The sequence below is a fragment of the Carya illinoinensis genome, chromosome 4, assembly GCF_018687715.1.
Source record: "Carya illinoinensis cultivar Pawnee chromosome 4, C.illinoinensisPawnee_v1, whole genome shotgun sequence".
Lineage (NCBI taxonomy): Eukaryota > Viridiplantae > Streptophyta > Magnoliopsida > Fagales > Juglandaceae > Carya > Carya illinoinensis.
This window is the reverse complement of record NC_056755.1, coordinates 28,688,313-28,708,168: the sequence shown is the minus strand read 5'-3', so window position 1 is coordinate 28,708,168 and position 19,856 is coordinate 28,688,313. Positions and strand designations below refer to the sequence as shown.

General features: G+C 37.5%; 1 protein-coding gene across 5 annotated transcripts in view; it reads left to right on the top strand.

Moving 5' to 3' along the window:
• Nucleotides 1–16,622, top strand: part of LOC122307720 (MAP3K epsilon protein kinase 1-like) — a 65,515-nt gene extending 48,893 nt beyond the window's left edge. For 4 of the 5 annotated variants that reach the window (XM_043120782.1, XM_043120781.1, XM_043120783.1 and 1 more), the window contains exons 21-25: nt 462–850; nt 944–1,078; nt 11,601–12,007; nt 12,282–12,396; nt 16,126–16,622. In XM_043120782.1, the coding sequence (XP_042976716.1) occupies nt 462–850; nt 944–1,078; nt 11,601–12,007; nt 12,282–12,396; nt 16,126–16,302 (1,223 nt within the window). In that variant the 3' untranslated portion in view covers nt 16,303–16,622. Of the gene's footprint in view, nt 1–461; nt 851–943; nt 1,079–11,600; nt 12,008–12,281; nt 12,397–16,125 lie in introns of those variants that run through there. The other variant, XR_006241808.1, reaches the window with a different exon arrangement.
• Nucleotides 16,623–19,856: the final 3,234 nt, after the last annotated feature.

Here is a 19,856-nt window from a genome sequence, read left to right as displayed (position 1 = left end):
CAATATACCTTAACCTCCTGTCATGTTTTTCTTTTTCTTCTAAATTTTGCTGCTACTTTTTTTAATGATAAATAACCTCTAGTCTAAATATTTCATTCTAATTGAAAGAAAAATTTCCATCTTATTTTTGTTTTATACTTTGTTCATTTTTTAGAAAAAAATACTTTTTTGACTGGTAGAACTTGGATATTTTAAGGTAAATATTTAGACAAATGGTATTCCAAGCTAACCGAGCAACTTATTTCGGTCACAAAAATCTGTTCCCACCCCTCCCCTCTCATCCCCCCCCCCCCCACACAAAAACAAAAACATTGAAATCCTAGCTCTTACACACTTACGCCCTGAAAGATAATTTTAACCCCTTTTTTTTTCATTGCAACTGTAATAGCATTAGTCAGTTTTTGATTCAGGTATCTTCCATATTTCTAGAGAGGGTGAATAATTTCTTCATGGATTCACAGATGTTTCTCAACGGGGAAAAGAAAATGGAAATCTTGACTCTAGTGCTAGAGTTTCATATAAAACAGCGGTTAAGAAGGGTGGACCAATGGCGTCTAATGAGGGAGCTGCTTCTACATCTGGGATTGTATCTCAGTCAGCATCTGGTGTGCTGTCTGGTTCAGGTGTTCTAAATGCCAGACCTGGAAGTGCAACATCCTCTGGGCTGCTATCCCACATGGTTTCAACATTGAATGCAGATGTTGCCAGGGAGTACCTAGAAAAGGTGGCTGATCTTCTGCTTGAGTTTGCCCAAGCAGATACAATTGTAAAATCTTACATGTGTAGCCAAAGCTTGCTAAGTCGTCTTTTCCAGATGTTCAATAGGGTAGAACCTCCTATTCTTTTAAAGGTAAAAGAAGTTTCTCCATTTTCTATCATGTCTTTAATTGCTGCTGCATAGCTTACTATGCTTTTTGTATTGCTGTGCACTGTTATCCCATAGATACTGAAGTGTATCAATCATTTGTCAACTGATCCAAACTGCTTAGAGAATCTTCAACGAGCGGATGCCATTAAATATTTGATCCCAAATCTGGAACTCAAAGAAGGGTCTCTTGTATCTCAAATATATCATGAGGTAGGCCTTCTTGACCTATGCTTGAGAGATTTTAGAACGTGGCTAGGCTACAAGCTACATTTATTGTTATGCTTTTCTGAATCTGACATGATCTAAAGGCCTCTTTTAATTCTTTATTCCTTTCTTACTTTACCATCTGTGCGCTCGTGTCTGTGCATGAACGTGTGTATGTCTCAATGTAAAATTTATTCTCCCATACAACATTATGTGTCACAAAAAGGATCAGCTTAATGCAAATTGTGTTCATAGGTAAAAAGAACGCTCCCATACAGCATTTTTCTCAACATTATACTTACGAAATCTCATACTCTTCAAAACCTGCTCTTTATTTTGGGTAATTTGTTCTAGTATTGAGAAGAATTTTAGGGGAGACTGAAGCATCAGAACCTGCATAAAAAGGTATCTCTAAGCACATCACATTTTTTAGACGGCTGAAATATGGGTTTAATTTATAGCAATGTAACATATTCCAGGTGTTGATAAAAGAGGGAGAAAGAATCTGTGAGTGGAAGAAATAGAAAATTTGCTTAGAAGAAAAAACCCCCAAAGCTTATAGTGATTGAGCATGTTTCTCTTATTTATACAAGGGAATCAAACCATAAATTATAGATCCTTCAACTCAGATAAAATCACCAAAATTGATTGACCATATTGCTGTTACCAGGTGATGACTTTAAGTAGCTAAGAATTCTATGGACATCTTTCATGTGAGCTTTATATGGATGGTGAGTGCATAAAATGAGTTGCCACACCTACCGCGTATGCAGTTTCTGGTCCAATGTGCGATTAGTAGATCAGTCTGCCAACTAAACATTGATATTTCCCCTTTTTCATTGAGGACTCTCACCATCTTCACCCAACTTGAGGTGTCTCTATCAAGTTTGTGAGAATGGTTGAATACTTTGGCCTTGAGAGTTCTGTATATTATATAATCTTCACAAACAATTCTATACATGGAAACAATTAAGTATACGCCTAATTCTAGCCCTATACATATCTATAATCTGTCAAATGGTAACAAGAGAAATAAGGAAAGAGTTGTATGAGGAAAGACTAATGAACAATAATGAACAGGTTGCTGTCCATTGACAGCTCCCCTCAAATTGATGCGGGTTGATAAACAAGCATCAATTTCCTACTTAAGAAGCAATGTCGATGGTGAGTGAGAGCTTTAGTGAAAATATCAACAATTTGGAGCTTAGTGGAAATATGCGGAAGAGTGATAACACGAGCTTTAAAGCTTCACGAATAGAGTGACAGTTGACTTCAATATGCTTTATGCGCTCATGATAGACAGGATTGGCCGTGATCTGAATAACACTCGTATTATCTACATGTAGAGGTGTAAGATCGGTCTTAGAGAGGTCTAACTTAGCAAGCAAGCCTCGAAGCCAAATAATCTTGGAACCAGCAAGAGACATTGCCTGATATTCAGATTCGGTAGATGACTTAGAAACTTGTCTTGCTTCTTAATCTTCCAGGAGATCAATGCATCACCTAAGAACACACACCAACCAGTGATGGAGTGACGTGTATCAGCACAACCGGTCTAATCGGCATCACTATAAGTAGCAAGATGAGGAGAATTGCTTGCAAGAAAGAATAAGCCACAGGCAGAAGTGCCCTGAACATAGCGTATGATCCTATGGACAGCAGACAAATGAAGATGACAAGGAGTCTGAAGAAACTGGTTGACTTGTTGTATAGCAAAATAAATGTCCATTCTAGTAATGGTGAGATAGACAAGGCTACCCACCAACTTCCGGTATAAACTGGGATCGGCAAATAAGTCGCCCTCTTTGCAAAGCTTGACATTTAATTCTATGGGAGTATCAACAGAGGTAGCCTCCTGTAGGCCAGTTGTAGCCACCAAGTCAGTAGCGTACTTATGTTGACTGAGTGAAAAACCAAAGGGACTACGATGTATCTCAAGACCAAGAAAATATGTGAACAACCCAAGATCTTTCATATGAAAGGACTCTGAGAGATGAGTCTTGGGCTGGCCAAGTAAGGCAGAGTTAGAATTAGTGATCACAATATCATCAACATAAACCAAAAGAACAACAATAACCATGTCTGATTTCTGAAAAAACAATGATGTGTCATATTTGTTCTGCTTGAATGAAAATTGTAATAAAGTGGTGAGAATTTATCAAACCAGGCTCTCAGAGCTTGTTGGAGACCATAAAGAGAGACGAAGCCACACGTGAAGTCGGAGAGGGAAACAATCCTGGGGGTAGCTTCATATAAATACACTCTTTAAGATTCCCATAAAGAAAAATATTCTTGACATTCTTGGCCAATCTTTGGAAGCAACAAGAGCTAGAATCATTCAAACAGTAGTCATCTCAGCCAGAGGAGCAAAGGTCTCTTCATAATTGACATCATATTGCTAATTATTCCCAAGCGCAACAAGCCAAACTTTGTAACGATCCAAACTTCCATTAGATCAGATCTTGATTGAGTAAGCCCATTTTCAACCCAGAAGAACAATGATGGGAGGACAAGGCTCAATGTTCCAGGTGTGATTGGCCTCTAGAGTGGCAATTTCTTTCTACATAGCTTGTCGCCAACAGTCATGCTTGGCAGCATGAGTAGGATGGGGGAATATCAAAAGTGGACAATGCAACAGTAAGAGCTGAAATAGAATTGCCAGAACTAGAAGAAGGAAACTCATACCTATTCGGGGGTACATATACTCAAGAAGAGTGACGTACCAAAGGCTCTGGAGGTGTTGCAATTGATTGAATTTGAAGTGTGGTAGGATTAGATATCTGGTGAGCCACCGGAAGAGAATGTGAGCGGGAGCGTCTATACACAATACTTGGTTTAAAGCGAGAACTAACTTGATGAAGATCCGAGGACACAGGAAAGAAATATTGATTCTAAAAAAAAATAACATTCCTAGAAATGCGTGTACGATGTAATGTGGGATCAAAGCAAACAAATGCTTTTTGACACACATTATATCCCAATAATGCACAACAAATAGATTGAGCAGATAATTTATGTCGCTCATAAGGAGGTAAATGAACAAAACATACACAACCAAAGGTATAGAGGTTATCGTAACTAGGTTGCGTAGCAAACAAGTGGAAATGGGAGACTCCATGTGTAGGACTTGAGAAGGTAAACGATTAATTGAGTAGCAGTTTTTAGAGCCTCGACCCAGAACATGGATGGAACAGAGGATTCTAACAGGAGAGTACGTACCACATCCACAAGATGACGATTTTTGTGTTCGAATACTCCATTATGTTGTGGAGTAGGGGGACACGAGCGTTGATGAATAATACCTTTAGAAGCCAAAATTGCCTGAAACTCAGTAGACAAATATTCACCACTGGAATCTATTCATAATGTCTTTATAGAAGAAGAAAATTGATTGTCAACATACGTTAAAAACTCAGTGAAAGTACAAAAAACCTCAGATTTAAAGTGAAGAAAATAAACCCAAATAAATTTGCTATGATCATCAATGAAAGTCACATAATATTTAAATTTTTCATGTGAGTTAACTGGGGAAGATCCCCAAACATCACTATGGATAAGATCAAAACAATGAGGGGCTCTACTAGCATGCAAAGGGAATGGAAGAGTTTTGCTTTTATGAAGTTTGCAAGAAGCACACACAAGATATAAAGAAGAACGTTCTTTATTACCAAGTAAATCAGAGTTCAATACATGAGATAAGATTTGAAGTATTTGGATGGCCTAAATGATGCCGCCACACCATACTAAGATATGGAACATTATTACAAGCAAAAGACTTAATAGAAGATGCAAAAGACTTAATGGAAGAAACTGGAGAAAGTGCTAGAACAGGCAAAAGTAGTGGAAACAAGCGCTCCACTTTAGGTCCCTTCGCAATCGGCTCCCCCGTTATCTGGTCCTACACAACACAACCATCACTAGAAAAATTAACGGCACAGTTGTTATCAACTAATTGACCAACAGAAATAAGATCGTGGAAAGTTGAGGAGCAAGAAATACATCAGTGAACTTAGAAGAGGCATCTTCGACAATAGCTTTGGGCAAAGAATTGCCATTGGCAATCTGAATAGCAGATTGACCAGCGTAGGGCCGAACATGACAGAAAGTGGTAGGATTATTCGTTATGAGATTTTTGGCTCTCGAGTCTGCGTACTAGAGTTTAGTAGAATTGTTACCTTGGAATCCCATTGCTGATAATGCCAAAATTAGCATCTGGTGCACCATTTCTAGTGTGCATTTATTCACTGTAGGTGGTGTAGGAACAGAGGAAGCATCTGAAGGAGAGCCATGTGCTACATAAGTCGCTGTTGGAGGGACAATAATCGAAGTTTGAAATGCTTGGGCCTGACGATCCTGGGAGTGGATATGACATTTTTTGATAAGGTGACCCTTCTTGCAATATGAGCAGTATTTCTTAGGACAATTGGCAGTAATATGCCCATATTTCTTTCAGCAGAAACACTACAAGTTTTTAGATTTCATAGGTAGTCCTCGTCCATGGGTAGCATAAGCCACAGTTGCCATCCCGGAACTGCCATGAGATTGCTCCAGAATAGCTTGAGTACTAAGACGTTCTTCGTGGAGTAACTCACCAAAACAAATATCAAGAGAGGGAACATGAGATCTATTCAGTAGAGAGGAGCAAACAGATTCATATTCCGAGCGTAGTTTCATAAGAAACTAATTACGCCGGCTAGTCTTGTGAAGAGTCTGAATAATCGAAAGAGTGGCAACAGGAACATATACTGTAACCATATTAGTATATTCATGCCAAAGAGTCAGAAATCCTGAGTAGTAGTCTTGGATGGAAAGACTACCATGTTGAAACTTGGCAATCACATATTCTAACTGAAAGCGACAAGCATTATTATCTTGATGATAAACCTTCTTCAAGTAAGTCTACATGGATTGAAAGGAGCGATGGGGCCACAAGTTGGTGACAATATGTGGCTCCATTGAACCAAGAAGCCAAGACATGATGTGTGCAACATCCATGCTATCAATATGACCCCAAAGGTCTTTTCCCTTCAGGAAAAGTTCAAAATGAAATGCCCAGATAGAGTGATTTGTGCTCGTAAACTTAACACAGGTGCGAAATCCATTGCAAATAAATAGATCCCTAGACAAAAGAATGGACTGAAATATTAATGTGCACGCGAGAGGGATAAGCTGCACCTCCACTTAGAAACTGCCGAAAAGAACACCGAGACCTCAAACAGAGGCTGCCAAAAATGCCAAGACCCAAAAGCTGCACCTCCACTTAGAAACTGCCGAAGAGAACACTAAGACCTCAAACAGAGGCTGCCAAAAAAAGAAGTTGCTGACCACACCAACCAAGAAACAAAAGGCAGAGAACAAAGATCAATTGGATGTCGGGTTATCAAACCACAGCACAGAGCACATTGAAAACACAAGCGAAATACCAAAACCGAGAAAAAAATTCAAGGGTGAGAATAACCTTAGCAGTGGACTCTTGATACCATGTCAAGTTTGTGAGAATGGCCAAATACTTTGGCATTGAGGGTTTTGTATATTATATAATCTTCACAAACAATTCTATGCATGGAAACAAATAAGTATACGACTAATTCTAGCCCTATACATGGAAGCTATAATCTGTCAAATAGAAAAGCAAATATCACAATTGTTATCAACCAACTGACTGACTGATATAAGACTAGTGGAAAGCTCAGGAGATACAAAAGCATCTCTAACTGTGGAATTAACATCTCCAATAGCATGAATAGGTTATTGACTACCGTTAGCAATCTGAATGGACGACGATCCATTATAAGTCTGAAATTGCTAAGTGTATTGGAAGAACTAGTCATGTGATTAGACACACCCGAATCAACAAGCCACGATAAGGATGGAAGTGAACCTTTACCTTGCAGCCCTAAGGCTGAAAATACTGAAATAATCATCTGCTGGACCATCTTAGCAGTAAGAACCCAGCAGAAGTGGAAGAATAGGAACCCACAGTAGCCTGATAAGCATTAGCCTGACGATTTTGGGGACGAATAGGACATTCTTTGATAATATGCCCCATCTTCTTACAGTACTTGCAAGATTTCTTCACACATTGGGTAGCAATATGTCCATATTCCTTGCAGCTGAAGCATGGAACTTTTCCGATGTCTCATCCCTTGCCTTTTTCGTGAGCAGCATAAGCTATTGCATTTGGTATCATTTTATCGTGCTGATAAGTGGCCCGTGTGATAAGACACGGCTTCTCATGAAATAACTCCCCAAAACAAACATCCAAAGAAGGCACTGGATCACGGTTCATGAAATTGGAGCTAGTGGCTTCAAATTCAGTTTGTAACTTCATTAAGAACTGATCTTGCTTGCTTTGTTCATGAATGTCCTACACAACATAGAGAGATTCCTCTAGTACCGTGGCATAAATCAGGTTAGTAAATTCTCCCCAAACATTATTAAATCCAAAAAAATAATCTTGAATGTAGAGATCACCTTGAGTGTAACTGGCAATCTCGTACTCCAACTAAAAACACCTGGCAGTATTGTCTTGATTATACACTTTCCTTAGGTATTCCCATATAGACTTAGCAATCTTATATGACCTCAAATAGGGGTGGCAATATGTTACACGACCCGTTAACCCAACACGAACAAGATACAATAATAGCAGGTTAGGGTTTAGTCTTAACGGGTTCGGGTCAAAACGGGTTGACCCGTTAAGACACAATTGCTTAATGGGTTGATAACGGGTCAACCCGTTTTGACCCATTATAACCTGTTATAACACGTTAAGAAAGTTAAAGTTACAATTATACGCTTCTACCTAAAAGTAAAATTGTTAGAATTTTAATTTCGATATTTTTATTGTTTAGATTATAATTTTGGACTTGTAGTTAGTCTTATAATTTTTATAGATATTGTGATTTTAACATTTATAAAAAATTATGTTAAATTTAATTAAGTCAGACAGGTTAATTTCAGGTCTATTCAACCTATTTACATAAACAATTTGAAATGGGTCGTATTGTGTCATGTCAACCTATTTAGTAATATTCACTAATGGGTCAAAATGGGTTGACACGACATTACACATTATGTTAATGGGTCGTGTTAGGGTTTAAGATTTTGACACGATAAGCTTAACAGGTCGGGTTAAGGTTTACCTATATAGTATAATATACATACTTTGACACGACACGAACACGACCTGTTAACACGATTTGACACCCCTAAGGTCCTCAAATTAAGAACAATACGAGGATCTACAGATCCTAAAATCCATGTCATCACCCTAGCATCTTTGATCTTCCACTGAGCCAACTCTGGAAGCTCAGTAGGAGCCAGATCACTCCCATCTATATGACCCCATAACTCTTTCCTCAAAACAAATAAACGAAATTGAAATTCCCAAGCAGAATAGTTCTTACCCGTGAACTTCACAGCAAAAGATTCGGAAGACATGATGCCCGTAAGTGAGAAAGAAACAAAACACAGGTGCAGCCAAAAAAAAAAAAAAAACCTGCCCAAGCACCACAGAAGGTGCCGACAGAATTATAGCAGCTACCAGCCAAGCCTAACCTCCACAAATGTGCCAACAGTCTGGAAACTGTTGCCCACCAACCAAAAAAAAAATCCCACTAGAAAGAGCCAAGAATATTCAAAGTTATGGCTCTAAAACCATAAATCAGCTACTATTTGGGATAGGGTGATTGAGAAAATTGAAAAGAGGTTAGCTGGTTGGAAAATGATTTACTTGTCTAAAGGGGGAAGATTAACATCGATAAAAAGAACTTTGTCTAATCTTCCTACTTATTTTTTTTATCTCTTTTCCCATTCCATCTAGTTATTCCGAGGTGGCTAAAAAAAATTTGCAGCCCTAAGAAAGTGCCGACAGTCTAGAAATTGTCGACCACCAACGGCAAACAAATCCCACTAGAAAGAACTAGGAATATTTCAAAGTTATGGCTATGAAACCATGTCAAATTGGATTGAATACCTCCTTTGTGAGGATTTCCTTTCATTATATAGGCACAAGTGTGCATGATACAAGGCTAGAATCGAGCCAAATTTACAGTAATCAAATCTATCTACAAAAGGAAACTAGGACCATTTACATAATCTGTCTAAGGAACATGATCTGTCAAGTAAGGAAGTATATATTATATATAAATTAGGAAAGCTAAATAAGGAAAGTAGGAAAGCTAAATAAGGAAGGTCCTGCTGTCACTGTGTATTCTACTCCTACATTGTGTAGTAGTCACGGCCTTGTGGGATGACATTTTCACAAGGCTAGGCTTGGCATGGGTAATGCCTAGAAAGGTGATTGAACTTTTGGCATGTTGGAGAGGAATTCGGCGAAAGGGGCAGGTTGCAGATATTTGGAAAATGGTGCCACTTTGTCTAATGTGGTGCACTTGGAATGAAAGGAATAGTCGCTGTTTTGAGGATAGGGAGCGTTCCCCGAAAGGGTTTAGGGATTTCTTTTACCACACTCTAGTATTATGGGCCTCTTCTATTGTACTAAATGGCACTTCCTTTACTGAACTTTATGATGCTCTTTGCAGCTCTTAGACTGTAGCTAGGCTCTTTGTATACCTCTTGTGTACTCGGGCCTTGCCCTTTTATGGTTTAATATATTTCCTTTTACTTATTAAAAAAAAAATATTCCAGACCTTGCCAATATATTGGGTTGTAGAATTTCTTTGCTTGCTATGAGATATCTTGATCTTCCATTGGGGGCTTCACATAAATCAGTTACTATTTGGGATGGGGTGATTGAGAAAATTGAAAAGAGGTTAGCTGGTTGGAAAATGATTCACTTCTCTAAAGGGGAAGATTAACATTGATAAAAAGTACTTTGTCCAATCTTCCTACTTATTTTTTATCTTTTTTCCCGTTGCCAACAAGGGTAGAAAGAAGAATTGCGAGTTTATATCAGGATTTTTTGTGGGGTGGTAAAGGAGAAGAAAAAGAGTTCAATTTGGTTAGTTGGAAAAAGGTTTGTCAACTAATTAATTGTGGTGGGTTATAAAAAACTTGAGATTGTTTAATAGAGCACTACTTGGGAAATGGCTTTGGAGATGCCTTATGGAAAAATGTTATTGATGTAAATTATGGAAGTTTGCAGGGAGGTTGGGGCTCAAAAGAAGTTAGAGGTGCGTATGGGGGTGAGTTTGTGGAAGTTCATTCAAAAAGGTTGGGGGGAATTCTCTTATCATATTAAATTGAAGGTGGGAGATAGGAAGATAATTCTTTCTTGGCATGACCTTTGGTGTGGGATTCTCTGCTAAGTCGGACTTTCCCTCTCTTTTAGGATTGCAAGGGATCAAACTGCAGCTGTGGAACATTCCTTCTCATGCATTGATAATAATATTCCGTGGAATGCTGATTTTATTAGGGATGCCAATGATTGGGAAGGGAGGACAGCATGCTGTGGGTTCATTCAGGAAATTCCAAGTTCTCTGTTTCTTCTATTTACAGCATATTAAATAGTGAAGGTTTGGAGAGTGAAGGTTCCTTCCAAGGTGGCTTTTTTAAGTTGGGTGGCATACCTTGGCAAAGGTTTGACTACTGATAATCTTGGGAGGAGAGGTATGTACATAGCTGATTGGTGTGTCATGCAAGAAGGACTTGATGGAGAATCTGTTAATCATCTTTTTCTTCACTGTGAAGTGGCCATGTTTTTGTGGAATGAGGTTTTTAATTGGATAGGTTTACCTTGTGTGATGCCTAATGAAGTGGTAGATCTATTGGCAGGTTGGTATGGATCAAAGGGAGGAAAGTATGCTGTTGATATTTGGAAGATGATTCCTTCATGTCTCGTGGTGTCTATGGCTTGAAAGGAATGAGAGATGTTTTGAAGACAAAGAACGATCGATGGGAGAACTGAGGGATTTTTTCTTTGGTACTTTGTGTTTGTGGGCTAAAACTCTTGTAATGGATGATGTTGACTTTCAGAATTTGTTTTAGATTTTCTTTTGTTTTTAGAGATGATGATGTTAACTTTGAACTTGAAGCTTAAAAACGTTGATTTTGTTTGCAAAGTCTTTTCTCGTAGTTTTTGGATATCATTAGTTTTTTATTCTGAATTCTACAAGCCTTGTCTCGTTTCCAAGCCAATGTCTGCACTATCAAATCATTGATTGATTTAGTTTCCAACAGTCCGATGTTACTTCCGCTTGCTTGCTGGGATTGGTCAATGAATTGAGAACTATGTAACATTCCTTGTCAGAGGAGAGGGCCATGCTGCAATGAAGTCTTAGCTAGGCAGCTTTTAGTATTAAGATATTGCAATCTATTCCTTGTTAAATGTCATCATTTTATGTTTACGGCATCATAAATAGTTTCGATCCTCAATATTACACCTTATATATCACCACTTCATTAGTTTGCTCAATGTACAACTACTTGTTTTAGAAGTGTTGATCTCGTGCATCTTCCTTACAATTTTCTTTTTTCTTTTCTCCCCCTGCCCCTCTCTTCTGATTGCACTTTTTTAGTACTTATCAAGTTTCTAATTGTATTTTGACTATTTTCTTCCTTCAAGGTTCTCAATGCTCTTTTCAATCTGTGCAAAATAAATAAGAGGAGACAGGAACAAGCAGCTGAAAATGGAATCATTCCACACTTGATGCAGTTTATCATGTCAGATTCTCCCTTGAAACAATATGCATTGCCTTTGCTGTGTGATATGGCCCATGCATCTCGTAACTCGAGGGAGCAATTAAGGGCTCATGGTGGGTTGGATGTGTACTTGAGCCTTCTTGAGGATGGGGATTGGTCTGTTACTGCATTGGATTCTATTGCTGTATCTTTAGCTCATGACAATGATAACCGAAAAGTGGAGCAGGCATTGCTAAAAAAAGATGCAATTCAGAAATTGGTGAAGTTCTTCCAATGCTGCCCAGAACAGCATTTCGTACACATATTGGAGCCATTCTTGAAAATTATCACGTACATGATCTTGAATCTCTCCTATATTTCTTTTTTTGATGATGTATGATTCCTCATTATATTCTGAATGTTAACTTTGTTGTGATCCAATTCCCATATTGGGGAATTTTATGGAAAGTGAGTAATTAATGCATGTTGTTGGGCCAAAACCTAAAGGCTCATCCCTTCAGTTGATGTGGCAATTGAAACTCTATGTCAATAACTCTTGGACGACACTCAGTTTTTGTCCCTGGGGTTTTGTTAAATTTAAAATCTTTGCATTTCTGTGTTGCAGGAAATCATCTCGAATCAATACAACATTAGCTGTTAATGGTTTGACTCCATTGCTTATTGCAAGGTTGGACCATCAAGATGCTATAGCTCGCCTCAATCTGCTCAAACTGATAAAGGTGAGAGGGCATTCACTGTTAATTTGATATAATTTATTGTCTTCTGTTGGATAAAAATATGAATGACTTCAATATATTATGGCTGAAATTTTCATTCTATTCTGATGGAGCTTAATTTATCAAGGATCAGTGCGGAAGTAGTAGGTAGTTTTTCATTAGATCCTGAAGGTTAAACCGTATTCAGATCTCTCCTCCCAAGAACATGATTGGGCAACTCCAACATTTAGGGTAGATGTTGAATGAGCTGTACGTGACATATGTTTTTAGGTATTTGATGCTTTTACGCAATGACGATGCATTGGCCATGCTTAGAAGCAATGAGAGGTGCTGCAATAACTGAAAATACTGTGTCAAGTCAAAGCTTTATATGAACTTATTCAATTTTGGCTCAGATATCTAGGCCATGTTTAGTTTGCAAATTTTGGAGAAAATGTGCAGAATATTTTGGTAAGTTTTTAGACTGTTGTTTATGGTTTTGTGAAAGGGGGGTGAATTTTGAATATTTTTTTAAAATATGTTTTCTATTGGGGTTTGTGAAAGTGGATGGTAGAGTTGAAAAGTTAGAACACAACAATTTAAGAGTAGTTTTTGTAAGCCCTGTTTTGATTTTTGTGTTTGAGTAAATGATTGGATGAGAGTTAAAGTAGTGTATTTTTTTTAGATTTGAAAATGTTTGGTTTGATTTTATAATTTTTTAATGTTTGGTTTGATTTTATAATTTTTTAAGGAAAATGATGACATTTTGAAAAATTATGAGAAACTTTGAAAAAACAGGGCAACCAATCATAGCCTTAGCATTTGGGACTGTTTTTTCTCCGGGATGTAGTTCTGGTTGATTCTTGAATAAATGAACTTTTTTATGTTGCTTTTTATTGTGAACCTATTTTTTTTCCTTTACATAAAGAGTCTCTTCTCTTTCCATTGGCTGAGCAGCTTTGTACTAGATTTGAATTTATGCACTTGTCTAACCTATTTCCCAATGAAGCTATGAAAGTGTGTCAGGTTCATTGCCGTCAAACATTCTTTTAAGAACAACTGAAGCTTCCAATTATGCTCTTTTTTTCTTCCAAAACTTGTCTTTTGGTTAAAATTTCTGAACTGTGTATAGTGCTTTTAACATTCGGCATGACCTGGAGGTCCTTATTTGGCTGTATTTTATGGAACGGTGATTCTTGAAGCTAGTCCCAATTGTTGGGGTTTTGCTTTCTTTGAAGTTACCTAGCTTGTCTCAATGATCACTAACTAAAGTGGATGATAGTCGATGGTGTAGCCACATTGAATCTACCTGGTATCATGGATTATATTGTACAATACCATGTGTAACCAAACCCCACCACCACCCCCCCCCCCCCCCCCCCCCCCCCCTTTTTTCTCCCCAAATTAAGGTTAGGAATGTTACTTTTTACAAAACAGTTGTACGAGTTGTGCATAACAGATTCTATAAATGTTTAAAAAAAAAACTTGTAGTTCACAAAATCATGAAAGGCGCTTATTAAAATTTCCTTTTGATTTCCTTTTATTTACCTATCAAAAAAAATATATATATATATAAGTCTTCTGCCTTCTAAAAATAACTTCCATAAGGACGATAAAGGAATGAAATCTTTGTCATCATTTTAGGCCTCATTTCCATCCCTTGGAGGCACATCTTATCCTGCAGCGTTGTTTCTTTCTCACACCTCTATTACTTGGGCATTTTAACAAAACACAATCGCGTGAGTCGAGTTCTCAGTAACTACTTCATACAGTGTACAACATAATAAAATAACACGTCATTTGTAAAGCATATTCATGATACAGTATACAATATAAGTACTGCTTTTACGCATTACGAAATTAATGAGCTTATAGTGCTTTCATGATGAAAACTGGACCTCTAAGATTTACTACGGTTGTTAACAGCATACAATTTTTAAACTTTAATGAGATTTTGACAAACTTTTCAAAGAATTATGTACATCATGTTTTTTGGTTTGCACATGGTTCAAAGTTTCTCTTTTTGATGATACGAATACCATATGACAGTAACTAAATGAAGTCCAAAGTCAGATATGCGAAAATCATGGTTTGATATATTCTTGTTCATGCTCATTTGAAATCATTTAGAAATTTCGAATTTTGAACATCTTTCTATTGAGTAAATAAACTATGCTTAAAACTAGTGTGTGGGTGATGTAAATGTGATTAATTTATGTTCCTTAAATCTAAAAATGTCTATTTTGAGAAGTTCGTGGCTTTACTAGCTGTCTGGAGTTGCAGTGATGTTGCCAAGGTCATGACAGCTTGTGTTTTGTGTGTGTGTTCTGTTAAGGGTGCCACAGTAGCACGTATAGGGCTCCCTGTTCAAGCTTCCAGGTCTTTTACGTGAGACTATGGTTCTAGGGCTGTCTATGTTGCTGTTAGCCACCTTGTTTTTCGGTGTGTTGAGTGGTTCCTCACTTTCAAGGTCATGGGAGGCCCTGGTCAGTAAGGAGGGTCGGGGATCTTTTTTTGATGCTGTAAAATTGCCAACAACAGTGTTCAATGAGAGATAGGAACTTGTGGTTTGGATTATTCCAAGGAAAGAGTATAAGTTTCCTGACATACCTAGAGTTGCTGTCTCAGTGGCTAATTGTGGAACTTGGTGTAATTTCGAAATTCTCAGGCTGCCTGAAATAGAGCACTTCAGGGAGTCAAACTATATTCTCAAGGGAGAAAAGAGGGAGCTTTTGAGGCTGTGGCTTACCTAGAGTGGCAGTGGCTGATTCTTGGTTTGCCGCTGCTGGTTTGACACAAGGAATCCTTTGTGCAGCAGCAACAGGAGAGAGTGGTGGCACAGAACATGAAAATGAGGGAGGTTAAGATTAGTATAGAGGACAGCAGCTAGGGTTTGTAAGGCAGCCCTTGACTTGTGTGGTTTGGAAATCCCCTAGGGTCTCCTAATGTTTGGGGATTCTTCTCTTAATTAAAGGTGGCAGCAGATTACATGCATATATGGGGTTGGTTTAATTAAAGGTTTCCTATTTGAAACCCCAAGAATCTTAGCAGCTATTTAAAGAGCAGTGATTTCTGAAATAGAAGAGTAACACCCCTTCCCTTAGGTAAGGACTGTCACGTACATTCGTAGCATAATGCCCCGTAAAGAGAGTCGCCACCATAAAAAATACCTCATTTATTGAATCATAAAACTACTTAGCATTAGTCTCATAATATAAAATCTAGAACGTAATAAAAAAACATGAACATAAACATAAGATAATCCCCATTTGGCTACGATGTTATCTTTGGAGGCAAAGGAATGAATGAAGAGTGGTCATTGGATGAGCCTAGAATTTTATTTTTTAACATATTATGCTATTGTAGTAGACTTCAATGGTTTGGTTATCCATGACTTTCTTGTAACAGCTGTTAATTTTGACTAGGTGTTATATGTCCCCCGTGTGCATGAGCTATGTCTATTATTCTCATCAATAAAATTCTTATTTACCAATAAAAAAAAAAAAATTATATATAGATATATATAATTTATTAACTACCTTCTTTCAGTGATTTTTTCTTCCGGTTGGAAGTTGCGAGATTGATTCTTTGGAATAGGCTTCTTTTTCATGTTTGGATGAGTTTTAGTTTTGTTGGACTTGCACTATGTTCGACTGTTCAATGTTTAATTGAAAGTTCGAGAGGGATTTTTATTTGTGTTGGCCTTTTGTAGTGTTACAATGAAGGGACTCACTTAAATTGTTCATATTGCAGGCAGTTTACGAGCACCACCCACGGCCCAAGCAGCTGATTGTGGAGAATGATTTGCCACAGAAGCTTCAGAATTTAATAGAGGAGCGCAGAGATGGACAGCGCTCTGGGGGCCAAGTTTTGGTGAAACAAATGGCAACTTCTTTGCTTAAAGCACTTCATATAAACACCGTTTTGTAAATTTAGGTACTTCTCCCCCAGTGTGTATCTTTCTTTCATTTTTTTTATTTGGCATTTTAACGTTTCTACAAGGCATTGGAGTGCCCTTATTATGGGATGCGTCAAGAGCCAGCCCTCAAGAGTTTGGTGTGTTTCTCTTTGTATGCTTCCGTGACCGACCTGTCTAGATCGCCTTTGTTTTCTACTGGTGTTTTATGTTTTCATCCACCCCCCCACCGCTCCAACTCACTAAAAAGTTTTCCCATTATGCTCTCTCTCGATTGATTGTAATGTAAATCTTTGACAGTTTTAAATGATTATCCAGAAAGTGTTCCCAACTATACCGTTTCTCTCAAGTTACTATTCCATTTGCTACCATTGAATTTTAAATTTGATGATTGACCCTCGAATTCTAAGGAATTATTGTGATATCCCTTCAATTAATAAACCATGTTCATATGCGTGTACTGTATGTGTTGATTAAAGAAGTGGATATTCTAAAGGAAAAGAAACTCTTTGTAACGTTCAAAAGGTGTGTATTTTTATCAAAGTAGTTTCTTATCTTGGACATGTAATAAGCAATGAAGGAATCTTTATTAAGCCAGAAAAACTTTTTGGCAAGTTGGAAGATTTTTCGAACCCACTAGTTACCATCTAAGATTCTTATAGAGCTATCATTGCGGGATGTTTGATAAGTGAGATGAGATGAGATGAGAAATTTTAAGATTTTTTATTAATAGTGTTTAGATGGTTGGCGTTAAGATGTTTGATTTGGTTTTATAAAAATACTTGGGTCTCATGGGTCACACCAATGATAGGGAACTGACTGTATTTAATGATAATTTTATATTTTAATGTATATATTTTTACTCTTTCTAATTTAGGTTCGAAAATTCTCAACGTTATTTTTTCTCCAAACTTATTTAATTCAAAAAATTCAATAAATTATCAATTATCAGTTATATATATATATATATATATAAACCATTGTGGATATGCACAGCTTCAAAAACTCCGAACTGATTTGTTTTCAAATTTATTTATTTCGAAAAATCGAAAATCATATCACTTTTCAATAAATAAATAAATAAATTACATCCTTATAATTATTGATTACAAATTCCAAATTTAATTAATTTCCAACTTTATTTATTTTGATAAATAAATAAAATAATCAATTCTAAATAAAAAGCACAACATTGTAATATTCGATTATAGGTTGGAAATGCACAAACTTGCCTTTTTCCTAAGTTTATTTACTTCGAATATTCAGCAGCAATCATAAAATGATTCTCAATAATTATCAATTATGAGTAACAAATACACGTCCAGCACTCGCTCCTAAGTGCCCACATAAGTAGGGGCAATTACATCCCTGATTGCAGCCATAGTTAGGGCTTGATTCGTTGGACATGTCTAGCGGATGAGAGGCCTCACTCGCCTCATCAACCCCACGCCTAGTTCGACAATAATCTGGACTACTCCATCTCTGGAACAACTCATCGTTGAGCGTCACCGTTTTAATAAAATTATGTAGTGCACAACATGCAATAACGACTAGACTTGCCTTAACTTCTCCGTACCGAGGCATTGAGGTCAATATTTATAATCAGTCTTTCAATATAAATACAATTGAAATAATCTTTGTATCCGCAAAATGAATGCCCCCTATTACGATCAGACCATGATATCTTTCTCTCGGATATTGGGATAAAATCCTTGTGTACAAGAAAATAGATAAATCAACTAGATAATAACAGCATGAAAATACTCAATATATGCTCAATAAAGTAACTGCAAAGTCATCCAAACATATTAAAAAGATGTAAAGTCAAATATTGTTAAACAATAAACATTAGTCAAAGGTAGACATAAATGAAAATGGAAAATCCTTATCCCTCAAACTGGTAAGCATAAAATACCAGGCCGAACACTCATGCCGTGATACCCTCATTGATGAAATAAAGAGGAAGCACAGAATGTGCTCGACAGAATGTCAGAGAAAATAAGAACTTTTCAGAAATGTATCTTGAATATTATTGTTCTTCCTCAATACAATGATACTCGTATAAACAAGCTATTTATAACCAACAGTACATACGTAAATCATAACAACCAAATACAAGATTAAATCTCCACTGTACACCTCATCATCTTTCTGTTATGCAAACAATTCCAGAATATTCCAAGAGTGAGAGTTTGTTATTTCTGTCCAGAGGGTGCTTGGTGTGTTGGCATGGTGCGGTTACAGCCTTGTTGTAATTCTGAAGAATTTGATGCTTCAATAGTCCCCCTCGATTCAAGTGGCACAGGGAAGATAGTCAAGGATGAGCGAAGCAGGTTGAATCAATTCGGAGATAGTGGCTTGGTGAGAATGTCAGCCACTTGATCCTTGCTTGAAGCAAATGCAACTCGGAGTGTCTTGGCTGCAACTCTTTCTCTTAGAAAGTGGAAGTCAAGCTCAACATGTTTAGTTCTTGAATGTAACACAGGATTGACTAACAAATAAGTAGCACCTAAGTTATCACACCACAAGGTTGGTGGGTCAGATAAAGAAATGGTTAATTCTTTTAACAAGGACTGAATCCAAAGGATTTCACAGGTGGTGTTAGCCACAGCCTTGTACTCAGCTTCTGTTGAAGAGCGGGCAATGGTGAGCTGCTTCTTAGATCCCCAAGAAATTAAGTGTGAGCCAAAATATACACAAAATCCACCCGTGGATTTACGATCATCGGGACACCCTGCCCAGTCAGCATCCGAGAAGGCAGTAAGTTTGAAGGAGGAAGATGATGAAAAATAGAGACCAAAGTGTTGTGTAAGGCAAAGGTAGCGTAAAATACGCTTTACGACTTGCCAATGGGAGACACGAGGGCAATGCATAAATTGGCACACTTTGTTCACTGCAAATGACAGTTCATGCCGAGTAAAAGAAAGATACTGGAGACTACCGACTACACTCCTATAAAGCTGAGGATGTTCAAAGGAAGGTCCATCAAGTGCTGAAAGTTTGACATTGGCACACATGGGGGTAGACACGGGCTTAGAGTTGTGCATGTTGGTCTTTTGTAACAAATTGGAAATGTAGCGGCTTTGAGACATGAATAAACCAGAGGATACATGAGAAATTTCCACACCCAGAAAATAATGTAAAATACCAAGATCTTTGACAGGGAACTCATTACGAAGAGAATTAATAAAGTCATGAATTAAGGAAACGGCAGATGCAGTCACTATAATATCATCAACATAAATTAAAATATAAATGGAATCAGAACCATGGGAGAGAATAAACAAGGATGAATATGAAACTGAAGCATGAAAGCCTAACGAAAGCAATTTAGAACTCAGTTTAGAGAACCAAGCCCGTGGGGCTTGTTTCAAACCATAAATTGATTTGCATAGCTTACATACGTGGTGTGGGAAGTCAGGATTTATGAACCCAGCAGGTTGATGCATGTAGACATCCTCCTCCAAGTCACCGTGTAAGAAGGCATTCTGCATATCAAGCTGATGGAGAGGCCAGTTTCGGGTAACAGCAAGGGACAAAAGGAGCCTTATTGTGACATGTTTAACAA